At 36.1% G+C, this 18,360-nt stretch overlaps 1 protein-coding gene across 1 annotated transcript in view; it reads left to right on the forward strand.

The window, feature by feature from the left end:
* SAMSN1 (SAM domain, SH3 domain and nuclear localization signals 1) overlaps positions 1 to 13,855 on the forward strand; it is a 49,391-nt gene extending 35,536 nt beyond the window's left edge. Inside the window, exons 6-8 of the mRNA XM_042903357.1 lie at positions 298 to 504; positions 2,426 to 2,576; positions 13,653 to 13,855. Of these exons, the coding sequence (XP_042759291.1) occupies positions 298 to 504; positions 2,426 to 2,576; positions 13,653 to 13,855 (561 nt within the window). The remainder of the gene's footprint in view (positions 1 to 297; positions 505 to 2,425; positions 2,577 to 13,652) is intronic.
* The last annotated feature ends 4,505 nt before the right edge of the window (positions 13,856 to 18,360 follow it).

An 18,360-nucleotide genomic window follows, 5' to 3' on the forward strand; every position in this document is an offset into this window, starting at 1 on the left:
AAATTCCATTGTGCTGTACAATTTTAAGTTCATAAATTGATATACCAAAAACATAAAGATATCGTCAAATGTGTGTAAGAGCTTTTTCAAGTTGGTTGAAATTTTCTTCATTATTACTAGCAAATAGTTCCCTTGAACTTTTAAAAGAATTTTTCTCTTAGATTTATTTCTGTTATGAGTAACCCCCCCTTAGCATATTCCCTCATTATTCTAGTTTTCTATGATTCTATGCTTTCTACCAATTGTTATAGCACCAGAGTTCTCTGAAAACTGATTGGTATATTTCTTTGTCTTTAGAAAGGAGACATAATAGACATTATCTGCAAAACACCAATGGGGATGTGGACAGGAATGCTGAACAATAAGGTGGGAAACTTCAAATTTATTTATGTGGATGTCATCTCAGAAGAGGAAGCAGCCCCCAAGAAAATAAAGGCACACCGAAGGAGTGGAAAGGAAAAACCCAAGACTCTGCAGGAGTTCTTACAGAGGATTGACCTTCAGGTTAGCAAACTTGTGGCCTGTTTGATTCTGGTGGCATCTGGATGGAATAAATGAGGAGAATGGATCAGTGTTTGTATAGTGTTAAAAAATATATGACTTACAGCAAAGGGAAATCTGTTTTCCAAGAAGAGTTCTTATTTCTCCTTTATTACTTTTATTATGCAAGGACAGGTCTTGATATAACATCCCTTGGACTAAACTCTAATGGTACTTAGCAGTGACAGTAGAGATTAATGTTGAGAAAGTGCAGTGAAAAATGAAAATACCTTGGAGAATAAAAGGCCCAGAGAAAACATGTAAATGAGAATGATGGAGTATGAAGAGTAAAGGTAAAAATCCAGAGAATTGAAAGGAAAAATGAAAAGAAAATTGCATTTTCTATAGGGCAGAGATCAAAAGCAAGTCAAGAGAAGACAAATAAATGTAATTGTTCCAAAAGCAATTTGTTAGGAAATAGTGATCATTAAACCCCCATGATGATTGTGTTAAGGAAACTGTTGTTTATATTTATAATCCAATTATTTTCTTGTTATATTAGCAAAATTTCTATGAAATATCTACCTTGTTCAATGGTGTGTACATACAATTTACCTAGCCTCACTCAATTTACTGTTTTGCAATCCATTTCTAAAATTAATGCAGCAGTACTTTGATAATTTTCAAGATTCATCAAGGCAATAGCCAATTAAGCTTTCCTTAATTGTTTCTCTTGAATTATCTAGTTATACTCCTGTCTGTAGACAAACTACCTCGGCCTTCCTACATTACGATGGGTGCCCCTCAAATGGGGCACTGCTTGGATGAAGTACAAGTTTAAACCCTGCTTCTTCTTTTTGTTTGCCCTGTGACCTATGAGAAAACCCAGGTCTGAGGAAGTGAAATAACTTACTCAAGAACCCACAATCAGACATAAGTCAGAATGGGAATTTTGGTTTCTCTGTTCTAACTTAGTACTCCATCTAGGAGACATTATTTTTTAAAAAGAAGTGGTACTTTTTCTTTCTTTCTCTTTCTTTTGTAAAAAGGGGCTGGTAGTTCTTCCCAATTGCTTAAAACTTTTATACCTCCTCTTATTCAGTTTTAGTAACCAAAATAAGGATATTGAAATTATGATCAAGTAAAATGGAAGGAAGTTTTGAGGAAGTTGTAAAGCAACTTCACTTTGCATTTTTATTCCGTTAGAGAGAACAGAGGTTACATAAATAACATACAGACTCAGAAATCAGAAGCCTATGAATTTTAAACTAATATATATTGATGCAAATGATGGACAAAAATATACATGCTGAGAAAAGGAAACAATACTTTTCCCAACCACAATGCTTTTATGCTTAATAAAAGCTTTTAATTAAATAGAAAGTCTGGAGTTCCTTCGGTTTATATAATGATTTCACAAAATGCTAGGTCTATTTTTTATAAAGAATTGTGCCTGTTTCATATTCACTTTTCAAACTACCCCAAGAAGTTAGTGAGGGCAAATATTTTTGCAAGCAAGCAAACAAGGAGAGATGGAGATTCAGAAATATTACTATAATTACTCTTCCAGAGGCATTTTATTGATAGACATAAGGACACCCTAGCTTTGTCAATTGAGCTATCTGAGAAGTGAAAAAGTGCCAAATGGGATGAATGATCCAGCTATTTAATTGATCCATGATTTAGCGCTGCACAGCTTAAGGTAATTATTTCTTCTTTACATTTGTCCTTCCAGAAGGTGAGAATTATCCAACATACTCTTCTAAATGCCCTAGAGTTCAGATGTGGAAAACTAGTACAAGTTAAATAAAGTTACACAAGAGTCCTATCAGTGCCTTTGGTTTCCATATGCATTTCTACACTTTCCTTAAATCTAAAGAGAACTAAAAATAAAATATTTGAATCTGGCTAGTTTATACTATACATATTTTTTTCTCCCTTATAGGAATATACCTCAACACTGTTACTCAACGGTTATGAGACCCTAGAAGATTTAAAGGATATAAAAGAGAGTCATCTCATTGAATTAAACATTAAAAACCCAGAAGACAGGATGAGGTTACTATCAGCTGCTGAAAATCTCCTTGATGAAGAAAGTAAGTGTACACACCTACTTTTCTCCTTTGCTGAAAATCACATTTCAATGTAAAGAGTAGAATTATTAAAAACAAAGCCCCAGTTTTATTTACTGAGAATCATACAAAGCATCCTTTCCCATAGAACAAGTAATTTCTTATCTATTTGGAAACAACAACTCTGGTCAAGTCTATAATTAGGAAAAGGACTTTTTTTTTCCTTATTGGACTCAGCAAATGAAAAGGACTTTTCCGGGCATCTCATTTAGATTCTGCAGAGCTATTAATTTACACACAAGTGGATGTCTGCATTCCCAAAGACTGAGGGAGTTCGAGACAAATATTTAGTGACAGCATGAGCCATTAGTGAGAAATGTCATATGCAACTTCTGCAGAACAGCACAGAACAAGGCTCTAAGCTAATGAGCTTTCGCGCCACACAGGAAAATTCATTTCATTACCATATAGTCACATCTTGTATGTGTTTATAGTATTCCTTCAAAATGTTATAATAGCTTGCAAAAATATTCAGCACTCACTTTTATTATCTGAGATGGTTCTCTGTATTTGTAACGTATAAACTGGAGATGGAGTAATTCATGCACATTCACTTACCGACTGGGTTTGTAAAGATAGGATAGCTTTTGTTTTTACAGTTGCCCAATCTGAACACTCGTCTTTCTAAATCTGCTCAGCCTTCTGAAACCCTGAGCTCAGAACATGCCAAACTCCACAAGGAATATTTTATTAGGGAGAAAAGAGGAAGGTGTCGACTTTTAAAGATGAGAAAGAACTTACACTGTCTAATTCAACTGTTCTCTTTCAAAAATGATATGAACCATGATCATTAGCTACTTTTTTTGAATGTATATTCTGAGGAAAACGTGATCCAAGATCGTTACATTTATTATCTTCTTCCATGCACTCCACATTTCTGTGAGTTCGATAGTACTATCCCTATATTTATAACGAGAAACTGGGAAGATGAGTAACTTGTCCAAGTTCACACACGTAGCGAATTGGAGAGCCAGGACCAGTGTTTGTGATGCTACTATACTTTCCACAAATAACAGCCCAGATGGAGAGCAAGGAGGAAAGTTGTATTTAGGACCCAGGCCTCCTGAGTGTCTCTCAGTACGTTTGCCTATACTATATCCTAGACCTCATCTGCTCCAAAACGGGCACAGTACGTGTTTCCACACTGGCCTTTTATCTAGCAGGAATAAATGCACTCTTTTGGAAACTGTATTTCAGTTCTCTTGAGTTTGCATAGAGCTTCATTCTTTTCAAAGAGCTTTCACATGTAAGACTACTTTGGCACCTGCAGAATTTATTTAATCTTAGCCTATGTGTTTACACGCATTCTTTGAAGTTGTGGAGACTAGGAGAGGGAGATGGGGTCACAGAGGCAGACAAAGGTCAGCCTTAAGAAAGGAGCCAATTTACTCAATAGTACAAGACAAAACAAAACTGATCAGTGTCAACTGATGTAGCAGGATCTTTCAGTAAATGAGGCAGTTTATTTCACCCTTATCATTTCGAAACATGGATTCTCACTAAATAACAGGCTACAAAAGAGATTCTGTAGATTTCTTGTAAATGAGAATGTTCGGTATCGTTGTCAATACCCTCCCAAATAATTTGACGTTGAAGTAGAGCGAGGAAGGAGAGCATTTTTTGAACACTTGTAAATACATTACTTTTCTTCTATAATACTGTCCGTGTGGGTATTTTGTCCATCGTACAGATGAGAAAATATTTCAGAGCTGAGTTGCAAAGAGGCCAAAGAGCTAGATAAGTAACAGAGCTGGAGTTTTAAGCAAAGGCAGTCTGCTGTAAAAATCCAAGTTCTTTCTTCCACACATGCAAACTGGTAAATATAGAAAGAACAATGAATATTTGAAAATTGAAGTTTTCTATGATGCCAGGTTTCTCAAGGGCTTCAGTTAGGTTTTCCGTCTCAGAAAGTAGAAGTTAATATTTCAGTGAGAACAGAAACCTTGCAGCAACATCACTGCCTTAAAGGTGCAAGGCTACTGTGGCTGCATTGCAACAGGACTTGAGAATAGGAGGGGCTTAGACAGCCTGGGTGAGAAGGGTTTTTAGCCATAAAACAGTGGTCAGTCTGGACCCACGGAGGGAAGATTGGTCCAGTGCCAAAGGCTTGGGCCATGGAAGGTGTCTACTTAATTTATTCATCCACCTCCCTATTCCCTATTTACTTTCTATGTTAACAAAAGAACAATAATGTATCAATGACATCGTATTAGAGCTAGGTGTAATTTGAAAAACCATCTGACCCAAATGCTTCCTTTGCAAGATGGAGAAACTAAAACTAGATTAGCTAAATGGCCTTCCCAAGGTCACATATCTAGAACCCAGCCTCCTAAATCTATTATAAACATATTCTACTCTGCCCTGATCTCTGAAAATGAAACACAGTATCTCCAAAGCACGATGTGACTTTCAATGTTTAATATAAAAAAGTACAAATCTCCCAAATTATTTCCCCTATAAGACTTTAGAAAATGGTATTTGAAGGTCACTAGAAACTGACCATTTAGCAATAGCCAGTAATGTACAAACCTACACACACTGAGTCAAATTCTGGGGGATGAAAACTAGAGAAAAATCCCGATGCAACCAGTGTTTGTTGTCAACACACAACGCTGAGATTTTTCTTATTTTAATCTTACGGTCTAAAGTAGTGCTAGAATATACATGTCAAAAAGATGCATATTGCATGTTAGGCTATTCTGACTGAAAGCTATTTATCTTATATGAAACTGCTTTGCTCAAGAAATAAAGAAGAATGACTTCTATTTGTTGATAAGATGGTGAGTTCTGATGATTCGGCACCATGCTGCTGCATGCTTATTTTTATCTATTCTCTACTCTGTGAATCATATCTTCTACAACCATGCTAAAGATTAAATGCACAACCTTCATGTACCTTGAATGATAAAGACCTTGAATATATGGTTATATAAAACTAAGATATTATTAAAAACAAATGTATGTCACAGTCACAGGTTAAAAAATAGTTAGCTCTGTGTGTGTGTGTGTGTGTGTGTGTGTGTGTGTGTAAGAATAAGGTATGCAAATTGGCCAGGATTTTATGCATGCATTTTATCTTGATCATTGAATAAAGCCAACTTGGGGAATGTCAATAAATTCCTAGTTTAGAGCTTCTTAGGTTGGGAACTGGGAAGTTTTGCTTGCCATTTTTTCAGTATAAAAATTGAGAAGGGGCATCTCTTTCGAGGACGAGTTAAAATTTTGAGATGATGAAGGGAATACTACAAGCCCCATGTGAGCCTTTCATACATCTAGAAGGACCAAGAGGGTGGGACAGTAGAAATCTAATACTTAGAGCAAGAAATTTTCCTTTTCTCTTAGGCCAAAATAGATAGCATTGTACCCACTCTGACCTTGAGAATGTAAAGTGGATTAAAGTGTTTTAGGTCACTGCTTGACAGGAGGTAAAGGGGTTTCTCCTACAAGCTGTTAGAAGGGTTGGTGAGTGGTGTTAGCGCTGATTACAGGATTACCTCTGCATCAGGAGAATGACTTTGGGGTTCTGCAATCCCAGCAAGGCCAGTACCGAGATATTCTGAATTCACTCCCGTGTTGCATTAGAACTGAGCAGAATTAGGTCACTGGCTCCCTCAGCTGGGAATCTAGATGAGGATAGAAGAAGAAGGAAAACTGGGGTGAGACTCAGCTTTTGAAGGAGCAAAAGAGCAGAATCTGTTTATTTTGTGCACATTAGGGTTTCTCTATTTATCATCTGAATTTTAAAATGCTTTGTTTGCTTTGAATAAATATCCCCAGTAAGAACAGAGAATGTGTGTGTGTGTGTGTGTGTGTGTGTGTGTGTGTGTGTGTTGTTCATAAACACAACCTTCAAGACCCTTTTGCCTAGCTAATAAATGCCTCTTGCAAATAATAAGAAAGTTAACTGCTATTTATAGTAAATATTATCTCTTTATTCTGAACTTGTTCCTCTTTTCCCACATTTAGAGGCACTTTGATGTGTTTTAAAAGTGTGTCTATGAGAATGTGTACGTTGTCCTCAGGGAAAATGGGTGATGGAAATATCTTGTTGTCCCTATAGCACAGAAATAATTAACTTTTAAATTGGAGGGAAAAAAAACAACTGAATAACCGCATAAGCACACTGTACGAGAAGCTGTGTATAATATATTTTAGTTAACTGCAACCTTTGTTTGCAGGGCTTGGTGAGGAGGAAAGGGGTGGGGCGGGTTGCGTGCCAGGATGTTGGCACCAGCTGTGGTCACAGCAGCTCCACATTGCTCAGCTATCCCCAGTTGTGCCTTCCTGCCTGCCTACCTGCCCAAAACGACGCAGGGCAAGAGGCGAAGCCCAGCCAGGAGCCTGGAACACGAGCTGCCAGCGGGGAGATTTGTAGTTCTGCCAAGCAGCAGTCCAGCAGTTGACCTGACAGCGTGCCAGGGTAGCTTGGTGCCCTAGCCCCTGACATGCATGCCTGGTGTTTCCAACCCGCTTGCCATATGATTTGAATCTAGATTCAAGAAAGGTACAGCTTTTAAGAAAAGATATGCTAACCATCCACATATACACACTAGAGAAGGCACACAGCCATTTTATTCCTATGTACTTATGTTTATAAATTGTTAAATTAAAAAAATACGTATTTCTAGTCAGAGCTGTCGGGCTTTATGCAATTCAATTTCTTCAGATTACTCTTCAGTTTTACTGTCCCTCCCCCAAAACCAAGATTTAATTTACAATCGATGCCATATTCCATATGATACACAAAACAACAAAATGAAATGTAAACGTGTTTACTCTTCTATCAGAGAACCACTCCCAGAGTAAAAAGCCCGCGGAATTTTAACCTGTCACCTAAGGAACTTGTAATGTGCTTGTTTTTACATTGTACTATGTTTGTGTACTAGGGGTGACTTTGTGAGGATGACCCTGGTCAAACAGGACTGAATCCTCTGTTACCAAATGCCTTCCCAAAGCCCCTAGTTCTGTGCTTTGCATTGAGTGGATGGTTTACAAGTACAATGAATCATCATTGAGTGAGGGGATGAAGAGTTTTATAAATTGTAGGCAAACGCTTTTCTGATTGTAAAGCTTTAAGTCCCTGGTAACCCCACCCCGCACATAAAAGTTTTTTAGTAGGCAGATGGGTGTTTGTATGTGTGGTCAAAATGTGTGTTATGTATATGCTAACCACGTGTGCCTGTATATGCACAAGTACATATGAGCACTTTTCTAGAGGGCAATAATGTAAAAGCTATCAAGTTTGAAATGTGCAAACTTTTGTATCCAGAAATTTGATTAACTGCAACATATAAATGTGTAAAAAATACTAGTTAAATTACTAGTACTTTTAATTAAGTGTGAACTTCCAGTAATAATTAATTGTTAAATTAATTAGTATATGCAAACAATAAAGTAGAATGAAGATATTAAGAGAATGTAATGCATACTGATATAAAAATATGTCCAAAACATATTAAAATAGTACAAGCAAATTGTAAATCAGTGACATGCAGGGTAACCCTATTTTTGTCAAATAAGCTTTAAAATAATGAAATTAGGTGGTTTTTTTTTTTCACTATACCAAGTAATTTAATCTATAAGAAAAATGAAACTCATTTCCCAAGGCCCATAATTAAGCAGTATGTAATGATAGTTTTTGATCTTATTTAAAAGATTCTTATCAAAATTGCCCAGTATGACAACTCAACCAACGGTAAATATTTCTTGGGACCAAAGCCTTCCACAAGGGCGTCTGATTGCCCAGAGTGGCATCTGTGCTGGTTCTGAGTGATTAGCTCTTAGGGGAGTTTGCCTCTGACCTTCTTGAAGCAGCCAGCATGCTGGAAGTGGAAGGTGCTTCAGATGTGAGTGAAAAGATTCACCCCCTGGCCCACATTTCATTACAAGGTGGACTAGGATGTTAAGATGCAAAGAGAGCAGTGCAAAAAGAGGGAGATCATTTCAGTTCCTGTGTTCTCGTGGCCTCCAGAAAACAATAGCAACTGGTTATTCCAGGAAGGGACTCTTGTTTTTAATTTGGGATTTTTCTAAAAGGTGGGTTAGTCTTTAAATGAAATGAATACCAAACATTCATTATAATTATAAAATCAACATGTTCAGATAATGTAAGGATGTGCTTAAAACAAACTCAGAAACAACTACAAGTTGTGCCGTGTTGTCTACTGAATGCTCCTCCTTGGACAACACTGCGCATGTACAAATAAATGCAGCTGTTGTTACCTGGAGAATGCCTGAGTTTTATTCTGAATGACTCAAGTGGGGCTCCAACATGAGGGTGAGGTTTTGAGCCATCCTCAAAGAGGATGACATAACTTTGGCTTTTTCTCTTTGGAGATGGCACCAGTAGAGAAAAAGAGGATAGTAATTCAAAAAGCCAAGAGGCATATTCATTTGAATTTCAACAACATTTCTTATTTGATCTTTAGTGCCTATTTCCTTTAATTAATCTGAACATCACGTTCTTTTTATTTAAAAAATATGTTTATTGAGCACTTTCCCTGGCCAGGCATCTTCTATGCCCTCTAGATTGCATTATGTTATAATGAAACAGAAGCCCAAAGGAGGCAGAAGCATCATACCTAAGACACACAAGACAGTAAAGTTAAAATCTGAAATATTTGGGTAAAGAAACCTGAGAAAGAAACCTATGTGAATATAGGACAGATTTCTCTCTTTAGAATATGAGAACTTTTCTCCAGCATTAGGATTTAGTTTGATTTCCTTAAAGCTTTCTTCACTTTTAGTATAATTGAAATTGCCTATATTTAATTAATTAAATGTCACAATTCCAATATAATTATTTTATGAATAATTATATTAGCTGTCTTCTGTTTTAATCACCATGCCACTTTTTATCTTTATTGATGACTATCTTAAAATGTTGAACCATGGGCTTTACACAATTCCATAAACATTTTGGTAAGAAATAAAATATTTTAATATTCAGATTAGCTCTTTATGACAAAATATTTCCTCAATTTTTTAACATAATTATTTTATTTTCATTATATACAGTACAGAACTGTTTGGGGCTGCTTTCTGGCCTTCTGAGTATTCCTGCTGTTAACTGGCAGTGATAAGAGACACCCTTTTTCAAATTATTTAATAATTCCCCAATATACCCAGATTTGAAAATGTATAGTCTTTGGAGTATTTGCAAACCATTCAGGGGCTTATTGAAAAACTGTACCATTTTATTTTTTTGTTTTGTTTTGTTTTTTATTAAAACACAAAACATTATGGTGATGTGAGAAATAAAGAGGAAATCTATCTAAAATTTTAACACTTTCATTTGTGAATTATATACATATGCCTATATGCTGTCACATAATGTTGATAATAGAATACTTAATCATATATACTGATTTTTTTTTATATTAAGCAAAGATGCACTCATATCTCATAATGGTAAGTCTATAATTTTGGAGGCAAACTGTCCCTTATTCCAATGTGTTATTTGCCTGGTTAGCTCAGATGATTGGACCATGGGCCAAAACCGAAGAAGGTTATCAATTAGCATCAGGTCTAGGTAGGTCAGTTAGCTTTACTCTGTTTCACGGGCACATGAAGGGACTAAATGATTTAGAAAGAAAATATGGATATATTAGCATGAATTCATCCCCTGTGCTGGAAAAACTATCCATAGCACTAGACCTAGGTTTGTGCCAATCCCGAAGTCATTAGTGTCAAGATGGAAAAAAACAAAAACAAAACAAAAAAAGAAGAAAAGGAAAACCCTGACCTCCAAACACAAAAACTGAATACTATATAGCTTTCATTCCCATAATATAACATAATGGCCTGCCTTTTCTTTTTATAGTTACAGTTGAGGGGCTCTAGCTGATCACCTGCCTGAAATTATTGCTAGCCTGGTGGGAAGTGTTTAAGGAAGCATAGTCATGTTTTCACTTCACTAGGAAATCATTTAGCAAATTACTGCTGTTCTGGAAATTACTGTGCTGCATAACTTTCATACTGAGAAACTATTTCCTTTTTCCATAGAAATTGCAGATAAAAGGTTTCTACAATAAATAATTTGTATTTAAAACAAACCAATTCCTAGAATTGAGAGAATGTGATATAGCATTTCTCGTGTGAAACTAAAAACAAACAAATACATTTTATTGCCAATATTAAAAAATGACATAGTCTCTGTTAAAGTCAGATTTTCATTTATTGTTTGTTTTCTTCGTTACCCTTTGAGGTGAATGGACACAGCCTTCTGAGGAGGAAATAACAAGCTAAGTACTTATCTTTTGAAAGGAAAAGAGCTGGTTTTGGAAATCAGAGTTCTTTAAGTCTAAATGTCATATCTTAAAGAGGACCCACAATCAGTAATCAATCTAAATAGAACACAGTATTGGGAGCAGTTTTTATTATGCCAAGCTCCGTTTAAAATGTCAGTCTGAAGGGAATTAACTCTGTTCTTTTAATTTTGTGTTGAGGTGATAGGCCCAAATACAATCTGGGGAAATATGGCTCAGCTCACACTCCAAATATGGTGAATCACTGCTGATGTAGCAGGAAGCATTACAAAAGGACTAATTTCTCCGGCCTTTTCCAGAAACACTTGGATAATGAAACTCAGAGCTTGTTCTTTCATTTCAGTGGCAATAAGATACAAAAGCAGAGGCAGGGGAGCTAGGTTTTCTTCAGAGAATGAGGTCCCATTTCATCGCTGTCTTTTCATAGCAGAAGGGCTTGGAAACAAAACCTAATGACCCTTATTCACAAACACTAATGAAGTTAAGAAGATTCCTCCTAAACTTAAAAAGTTGCTAAGACTAACTAACAAAGAGAAAATGTTTCATAGTAGCTAAAATTTTTAAATAACAATCTCAACTGATACATATTAAAATTAAAGCTCCTTATACCTAGAAGTAGTTAAAACATCACCAGACTTAAATATCTGATTCTTGAATCCACACTTCAATAAAGTTGTGGCATGGGGATCCTGATTTCGGCTCAGGTCATCATCTCACGATCTATCTTGAGATGAAGCTCTGAGTTGGGCTCAGCACTGGATTTGGAGCCTGCTTAAGATTCTCTCTCTCCCTCTCCCTTTGCCCCTCCCCACTAACTCTTTCTCTCCTTCTCTCTCTCTCTCTCTCAATAAAAAGAATAAATAAAAAAAAAATAAAGTTGTGGCAAATATAGCAAAGGTTCAGAATAATGGCATAAACATTTTATTGTTGCAAATTAAAGCTTTGAGGAAAAGGTTAAAAGAACTGTTATGATTCATTTTGAAGATGAGTAGACTAAAATGATCTTTATCCTTTTCCCCAACCTTTCTCAACCTGTGTTCCTCATCCAAACCACAGAATACAAAAAATGTGACTCTTTTCTCCATTCTTCCATGGATGCTATGTAAAAGAGTACCATTCTAGATACACTGAAGTTAATTCATTACATACAAGGATGCCTCAGGGCACCAGAGCTCAATTCTTTCCCATAAAGGATGTTGATAACAATTGGATACACAGTAGAACATAATGTTGACAAGATATCTGGAGCCTAGAAACTGCATTTAAAAAGCAGGATATTTGTAGAGAAGACAAGGGGTGAATTTCTTAAAGATAAATTACTTAGCATTTTACTTTTTAAAAGTCTATTGAGGAAAATTACAGTTTCCTTCTTCCAGGATTTTGAAGTTGGGATTTATTTTCTCCTCACTAGAATAGGATGAAGTACATAGTTTCTGACAGCAGAGGTCTTGTCCCACCCTGAAATGTATGTGTTTGGTTCTTCCAAAGTGGAGTTACTCACATCGTGCAAAGTGGGGAAGCTCTGGGGTTAGAAGGGGAAAGAGCTAGCCATGCTGATATTGCTGACAGGTGGTGACCTAAGATACATCTCCTCCCTGAGGACCCCATCTCATGATGCAGAGAAACACACATTTACTGGTGTCAGGGAAGTCATACAAAGAAACTTTGCATTGACAAAGGGAACATTGATGCTGAAGGATTCTTGAGAAGAGTAACACTTTATAGTGCTGCTTAGGTTCTTTAAAAATACTTTCTGGGGTACCTGGGTAGCTCAACCAGTTGAGGACTCTGGCTCTTGATTTTGGCTCAGGTCATGATCTCACAGTTCATGATTTCGAGCCCCACATCAGGCTCTGCACTGACAGTTTGGAGCCTGCTTGAGATTCTCTCTCTCTCTCTCTCTGGCCCTCCCCTCCTCATGTGCGCGCTCTCTCTCTCTCTCTCTTTCTCTCTCTCAAAATTTATAAACATGAAAAATATTACAAAAAAGTAAATATATATTTTGTTACATCTCTAATATCAATTTTTTTTCAAAGAAACTGTCTGTGGAATCTAGAATACTGCTGTGATAACAGAGTCACCAATCTGAATATAAATAATTGTTATCCAAAACTACAAAGATGTAGAAGACAAACCAAACAATTCAGATCCAATGAAAATGGTGGTGTTTTACTATCTAAAAGCAACCTGGTTCTTATGCTGATTTTTCTGTTGAATGCAAACATAGGAAAATCTGAGTGCTTTAAGTTTTATTAGTTAAATTCCAAGTAATTGAAGTCTAACTGTACATTGCTGCCCACAGAGATTTTTTTTCATTAATCTACATTATCATGATTCTAGAATTGTTCACAAAGATCACCATTGAGGTGTATTGTACAGTTAAACTACAAAAGACTTTTTCTAATGTTACTTTAAGGAGTATTTGGACAAGGCATCAGTCAAACTGTGGATACAATCTGCTTTCTCTGGCAACTTATCATTAATGTAAAATGAGAGTCCATATTGATCTTTGCTTATGCAAGCAGTTCACATGAATCCCACAAAACTGCAAGTGAGCAAAAAAGAGGGCAAACTTTATCTTCTAGGATATCCAGGCTTGAATATCTGAGTGTAAATATCTCTTTAATAATAAACAAATACATTGTTTACTTATGGAAGTTTCAAATGTAATGAAGTCAAGGTTGGTACAGTTAAAATGGCTCAAAGATGAATGAGTGCATGAATAAAACTTGTCTTGGCTTCTCCTAACTACTGCCCTCTTTTCCATTTACAGCTATTCAAGAGCAAGAAAATGAATCTGTGCCCCTATCCTTAAGCCCAGACATCTCCTTAAATAAGTCACAGTTAGAGGACTGCCCAAGGGACTCTGGTTGTTATATCTCATCAGAAAATTCAGATAATGGCAAAGAAGATGTGGAGTCTGAAAATCTCTCTGACATGGTACAGAAGATTACTATCACAGAGCCAAGTGACTGAATACACATTCTCAACTTTGTATCTACAGACACATTCCACTTTAATTCTATTTGAGCTAAAAGATCAAATAGGAGAGAAAGAGAAGTATTTGCGAATACAACCTGAAGTTAAAATATTTTAATCAGAATGATTTTACACAAAAGTTCATGTCTCCAACATTCCCAATTATTGTAAATAGTATGTATATTTATTATTTTGAATGCTACATGTTAATATTTCATTTGCCTGTATGAGAAAAGGTATGGTGTAAGTCTTTGGTGTGTGTGAGATAAGATTTATTCATCTTTATTTTCTAAGTGCAACATGAAAAATTCTGCAGTGAAAAACTCATTTTTTCATCCCTGCCAGTTTTGAACTTATGTACGTTATTGAACAAATAGTAATGGAGCGAGTATCTGTATAACCAATTGTCCAAGCAGCAGTTACACTCATTTTTATACTTAATAGGAAAGTGTGAGTTGACACTGGAGACATTTTCTCTTGATCCAGAGTGGAGTTTTAGTAATTATTTTTTGTTGATTTCTTCACTGTTATCTGGTATAAAGGAAGAGTTAACAAGATGTTGTCAATTCTTATTTAGTAAAACTAATTTTAATAATTGTACAGATGTTTCATTTTCAATTATAAATATTTTAAATTTTGAAATAGCTTAATTTTAATAATAAAAAGAACTACGTGTATTTACTCTTTTCCACACGAGTGGTGCTTAAGGTATTTTTTAATGTTTTGACTTCTAGACAAAATATCTCTTGCCATACAAGGTTTTATAGTCTCTCTCTCTCTCTCTCTCCATATATATATATATATATATATATATATATATATATGAATATATATATATATATATATGAATATATATATATATATATATATATATATATATATATATATATGAATCCCACAAAACTGCAAGTGAGCAAAAAAAAGGGCAAACTTTATCTTCTAGGATAGCCAGGCTTGAATATCTGAGTGTAAATATCTCTTTAATAATAATAACCAAATACATTGTTTACTTATGGAAACAATATATATATTGTTACATATATTATTTTAATATGTATAATATTTTATTATATATGTTTTATATATATATAAAATTTCCAAATCAATCAACACTTCAATCTGTCTCCTCCTGATAGATCTGTGTCATCCAACTTCCTGAATACTTCTATGTCTTAGTCAGCTCAGGCTGTGTAACAAAATACCACAGATTGGGTGGCTTAAACAATAGAAATTTAATTTCTTACAGTTCTGGAGGCCAAAAGTCCAAGATGGGGTTGCAGCATGGGTGGACTTTAATGAGAGCTCTTCCTGGCTTACAGATAGCTACCTTCTCACTGTGTCCTCACACATCAGAAACAGTAAGCTTTCTGGTGTTTTTTCTTAGAAGGGCACTGGTCCAATCATGAAGGCCCCACCCTTACAGCCTTATTTAAACTAATTATCTCCTCAAAACCCCATCTATAAATACCATACACTGGTACCATACACTGGGGGTGAGAGCTTCAACATATGAACTTTGTGGGGAGAGGGGTCCAGTTCAGCCCATAACACTCTAGAAGCTTCAACTCAACATACCTAAATCTTTGATTTTCTCTAAAAATTTTCCTCTCCTTTTTTATTCCAAACAAAGCTCTCTCTTTAATGGCACCAATACCCAGTTACCCAAAACAGAAAATCATTTCTCACTTCATCTCATTCATACATTTCTCATACAGATTCAATATGTAATCAAGTCTGACCTCTAGATGTGCTCTGCCATTCATGGCTTTCTATCCATTCCCATGGCTCCTGTATTGCTTTGGAATGTCATTATCTCATATATTAAATAGTGCAATGGCTTTCCAACTCACCCCTGTTCTACCTGTGCCCTACCTTTTAATCCATCCTCCCAACAGCTTCCAGAAAGATCTAACCTGTATATCAAATCATGTACTTCCAGCTTGAAATTTTTTTTAGCTCCTCACTATCTTTAGTATAATATTTAAACTTTCTTCCAAGATACATAAGGTTCTTCACAACCATTTTTTTTACCTAACCTATGAGTTGTATCTTTCCTCTCCTTTCTCTCATTCTACACTCTGCAGCCATAACAATCTAGTTGCAATTCTACAAATTCACTATTTCTTTTGTGACTTTTCTTATGCTATTTATTTTCCTGGAGTGGCTACTATGAATTTCTACGTCTAGGAGCCTCCCTCTGTTTTTCCTCTTAAGACACATCACAAAAGTCACTTACTCTGTGAAGTGTTCCATGATTTCCTTCGTGTACTTCTCTGTGTTTCCATAGCAACTTGTATCTCTGTTGGTTATGGCACTTAGCATATTATACTTTATCTATTTGAAAGGCACTTGCCCTTCCACAACACTGTGATCTTTTTGTGAAAGAGATCCCTGGTGCTTGGTACAATACTGGGTACAGAATGGGAACTTAGGAAATGTTTGTGAAGTGCATTGAATGGAATTATTCCCATATAACAATTCTATATTTATGTTTAAATCAATGTACTTAGTCTCTAGGTAAATGCCTGCCAAAGTGATCTAAAAGTTTCTTAAATATGTAAAACACAATACTTTAGGAAAAATCAGGAAACACAAAATGTTATTTCAAATGCTGGGAGACAATATTACACTGTTAATCTCTAGTGTATTTTTCCAGATCCATGAGATTTAATCCTATATGCAGCGCCCAGGTCAGGAGTAAATCACATGCCTACTTCTATTCTCCCCTCTCCACAGCAGGAAATAGTGTTTCAGTTTCAACCCTCTAACATGCTTCTTGCATCATGGCCCCACTCCTGGCCATGGTCAGCACTCCAAATAGATTATTCTAGGACCTCCTTGGACACTGCGTAGCCACTGACCATAATTTTTAAATTTTCATCAACCTGCTGCCTCAGGGAGTTCCAGAGAGTACAGCTTCTTTATGAAGATACCAAGAAATTGTAGGTTAGGAACCATCTAAGGAACCGCTTAAATGTAAAATGGTAGAAATTGCTGGTGAAATGTCCTCAGCCATGATTTCTATCCTTTTAAAATGAATATCTGGTATCCAGTCAAGGATTTATGGAAACGCTTATGAGCAGAAATGCCACAAAGGCCATGAGGAGATTGAAGAAGAAGAGAGACTGGATTCCATGAGGTTCAAGTTACCAGAAGGATGACCCCATCACATAGCACAGCACTGAAAAGGATACCTGTAGCCATATACACCACACTAAAGAGAGTACTGCTGCCTTCATTTCACAAACTGGATCCCTGAAGCTCATTTTCCTTATGTTTTTCTCTCAACTATGGAAGCTGGATAAAGAGGAGTGAAAAGGCAAGACATAGTTCATCCAAGGCTGTGAGGCAGTTGAGAGACTTAGAGCTTCCACTGCCCTTGACTAGAAGATAGACAAGAATCTGAGCCTTTCAAGAGTGGATGTGAAGATGGTTAGAAAGTTGACATTTTAATGGTTACCAGATGATCACACTGGTTCTAGGTTGAAACCTGGTTTCAAGAGAGTCCCAGTCTTGTTCATTTATTTGCTCCCCAAGACATATATGCTCCCCAAGACTATGCCAATAAAGGCCCTTTGGCTCAGATAATCTGCATTAAAATCTTGCCATAGTCTCTCACTGGAACAAGCTGAGTCTTTCAGTACAGAAATGTTGTAAAACTGTTCTGGGATGCAATGATTATTCTGATCCCAGGAATCAGAAATTACAAATTCAAGAATGATGTGAAGTATGCATGGCTAGAGAAATTTTATTCTAAGTATGGATAAAATCCTTATAATAATTTTTTGATAATAAGAACAAAAATGAGATCATTTAAATTCTCCCCCCTCATCCGATTCTTTTCCTGATATAAGTACCAATATATCTTAACCCTGAAATTGTTATCAGAAGCTTTTCTTTTTTATCAGTTACATTTCTAAGATAATGAGTTAAGAAATAAAATAACTTTTAAAACTTCTAAAGTGATAGCTAAAGATTATCAGGTTTTAGACAACATCCAGTTCACTGAGGTTAGTCAAGCGCCTTGCAACTTCCTGTGTGAGGCCAAATTGATGACATTTCATGTTGAGAAACTTCCGTTACAGGCCTAAGTTCTGAGAAAAATAACATGAAGAAATTTTAGATACTCTGTCACGCCACACACACACACACACACACACACGCTTCCATTCCCCCCCCACCACCAAAGAAAACTGTGTAACTAATCAGCATGCACACTTCAAGAACTCCTTCCTAAAGTGGGAAGTCATGCTAAAATTATGTAAAGGTTGAGAGAAAAATGAATAGGGACTAAATATAGGTAAAAGAACAGCAGTTTCTAAATTTGACCAGGTTTTCTGCCTACAGAACTAAGATGGAAGTAACCCTTACTTTAGGCTACCTCCTATCTTACCATTGAATTCATCTGATCACACCCAATGTTGACCCAGAGGTCCTGGTTTGAGGATTATGTGACTTTGGGTGGATCACTTATCCTCCAAGCTTTTTTTTTTTTTTCCCTC

Source organism: Panthera leo, chromosome C2 (genome assembly GCF_018350215.1).
Source record: "Panthera leo isolate Ple1 chromosome C2, P.leo_Ple1_pat1.1, whole genome shotgun sequence".
NCBI classification, from domain to species: domain Eukaryota; kingdom Metazoa; phylum Chordata; class Mammalia; order Carnivora; family Felidae; genus Panthera; species Panthera leo.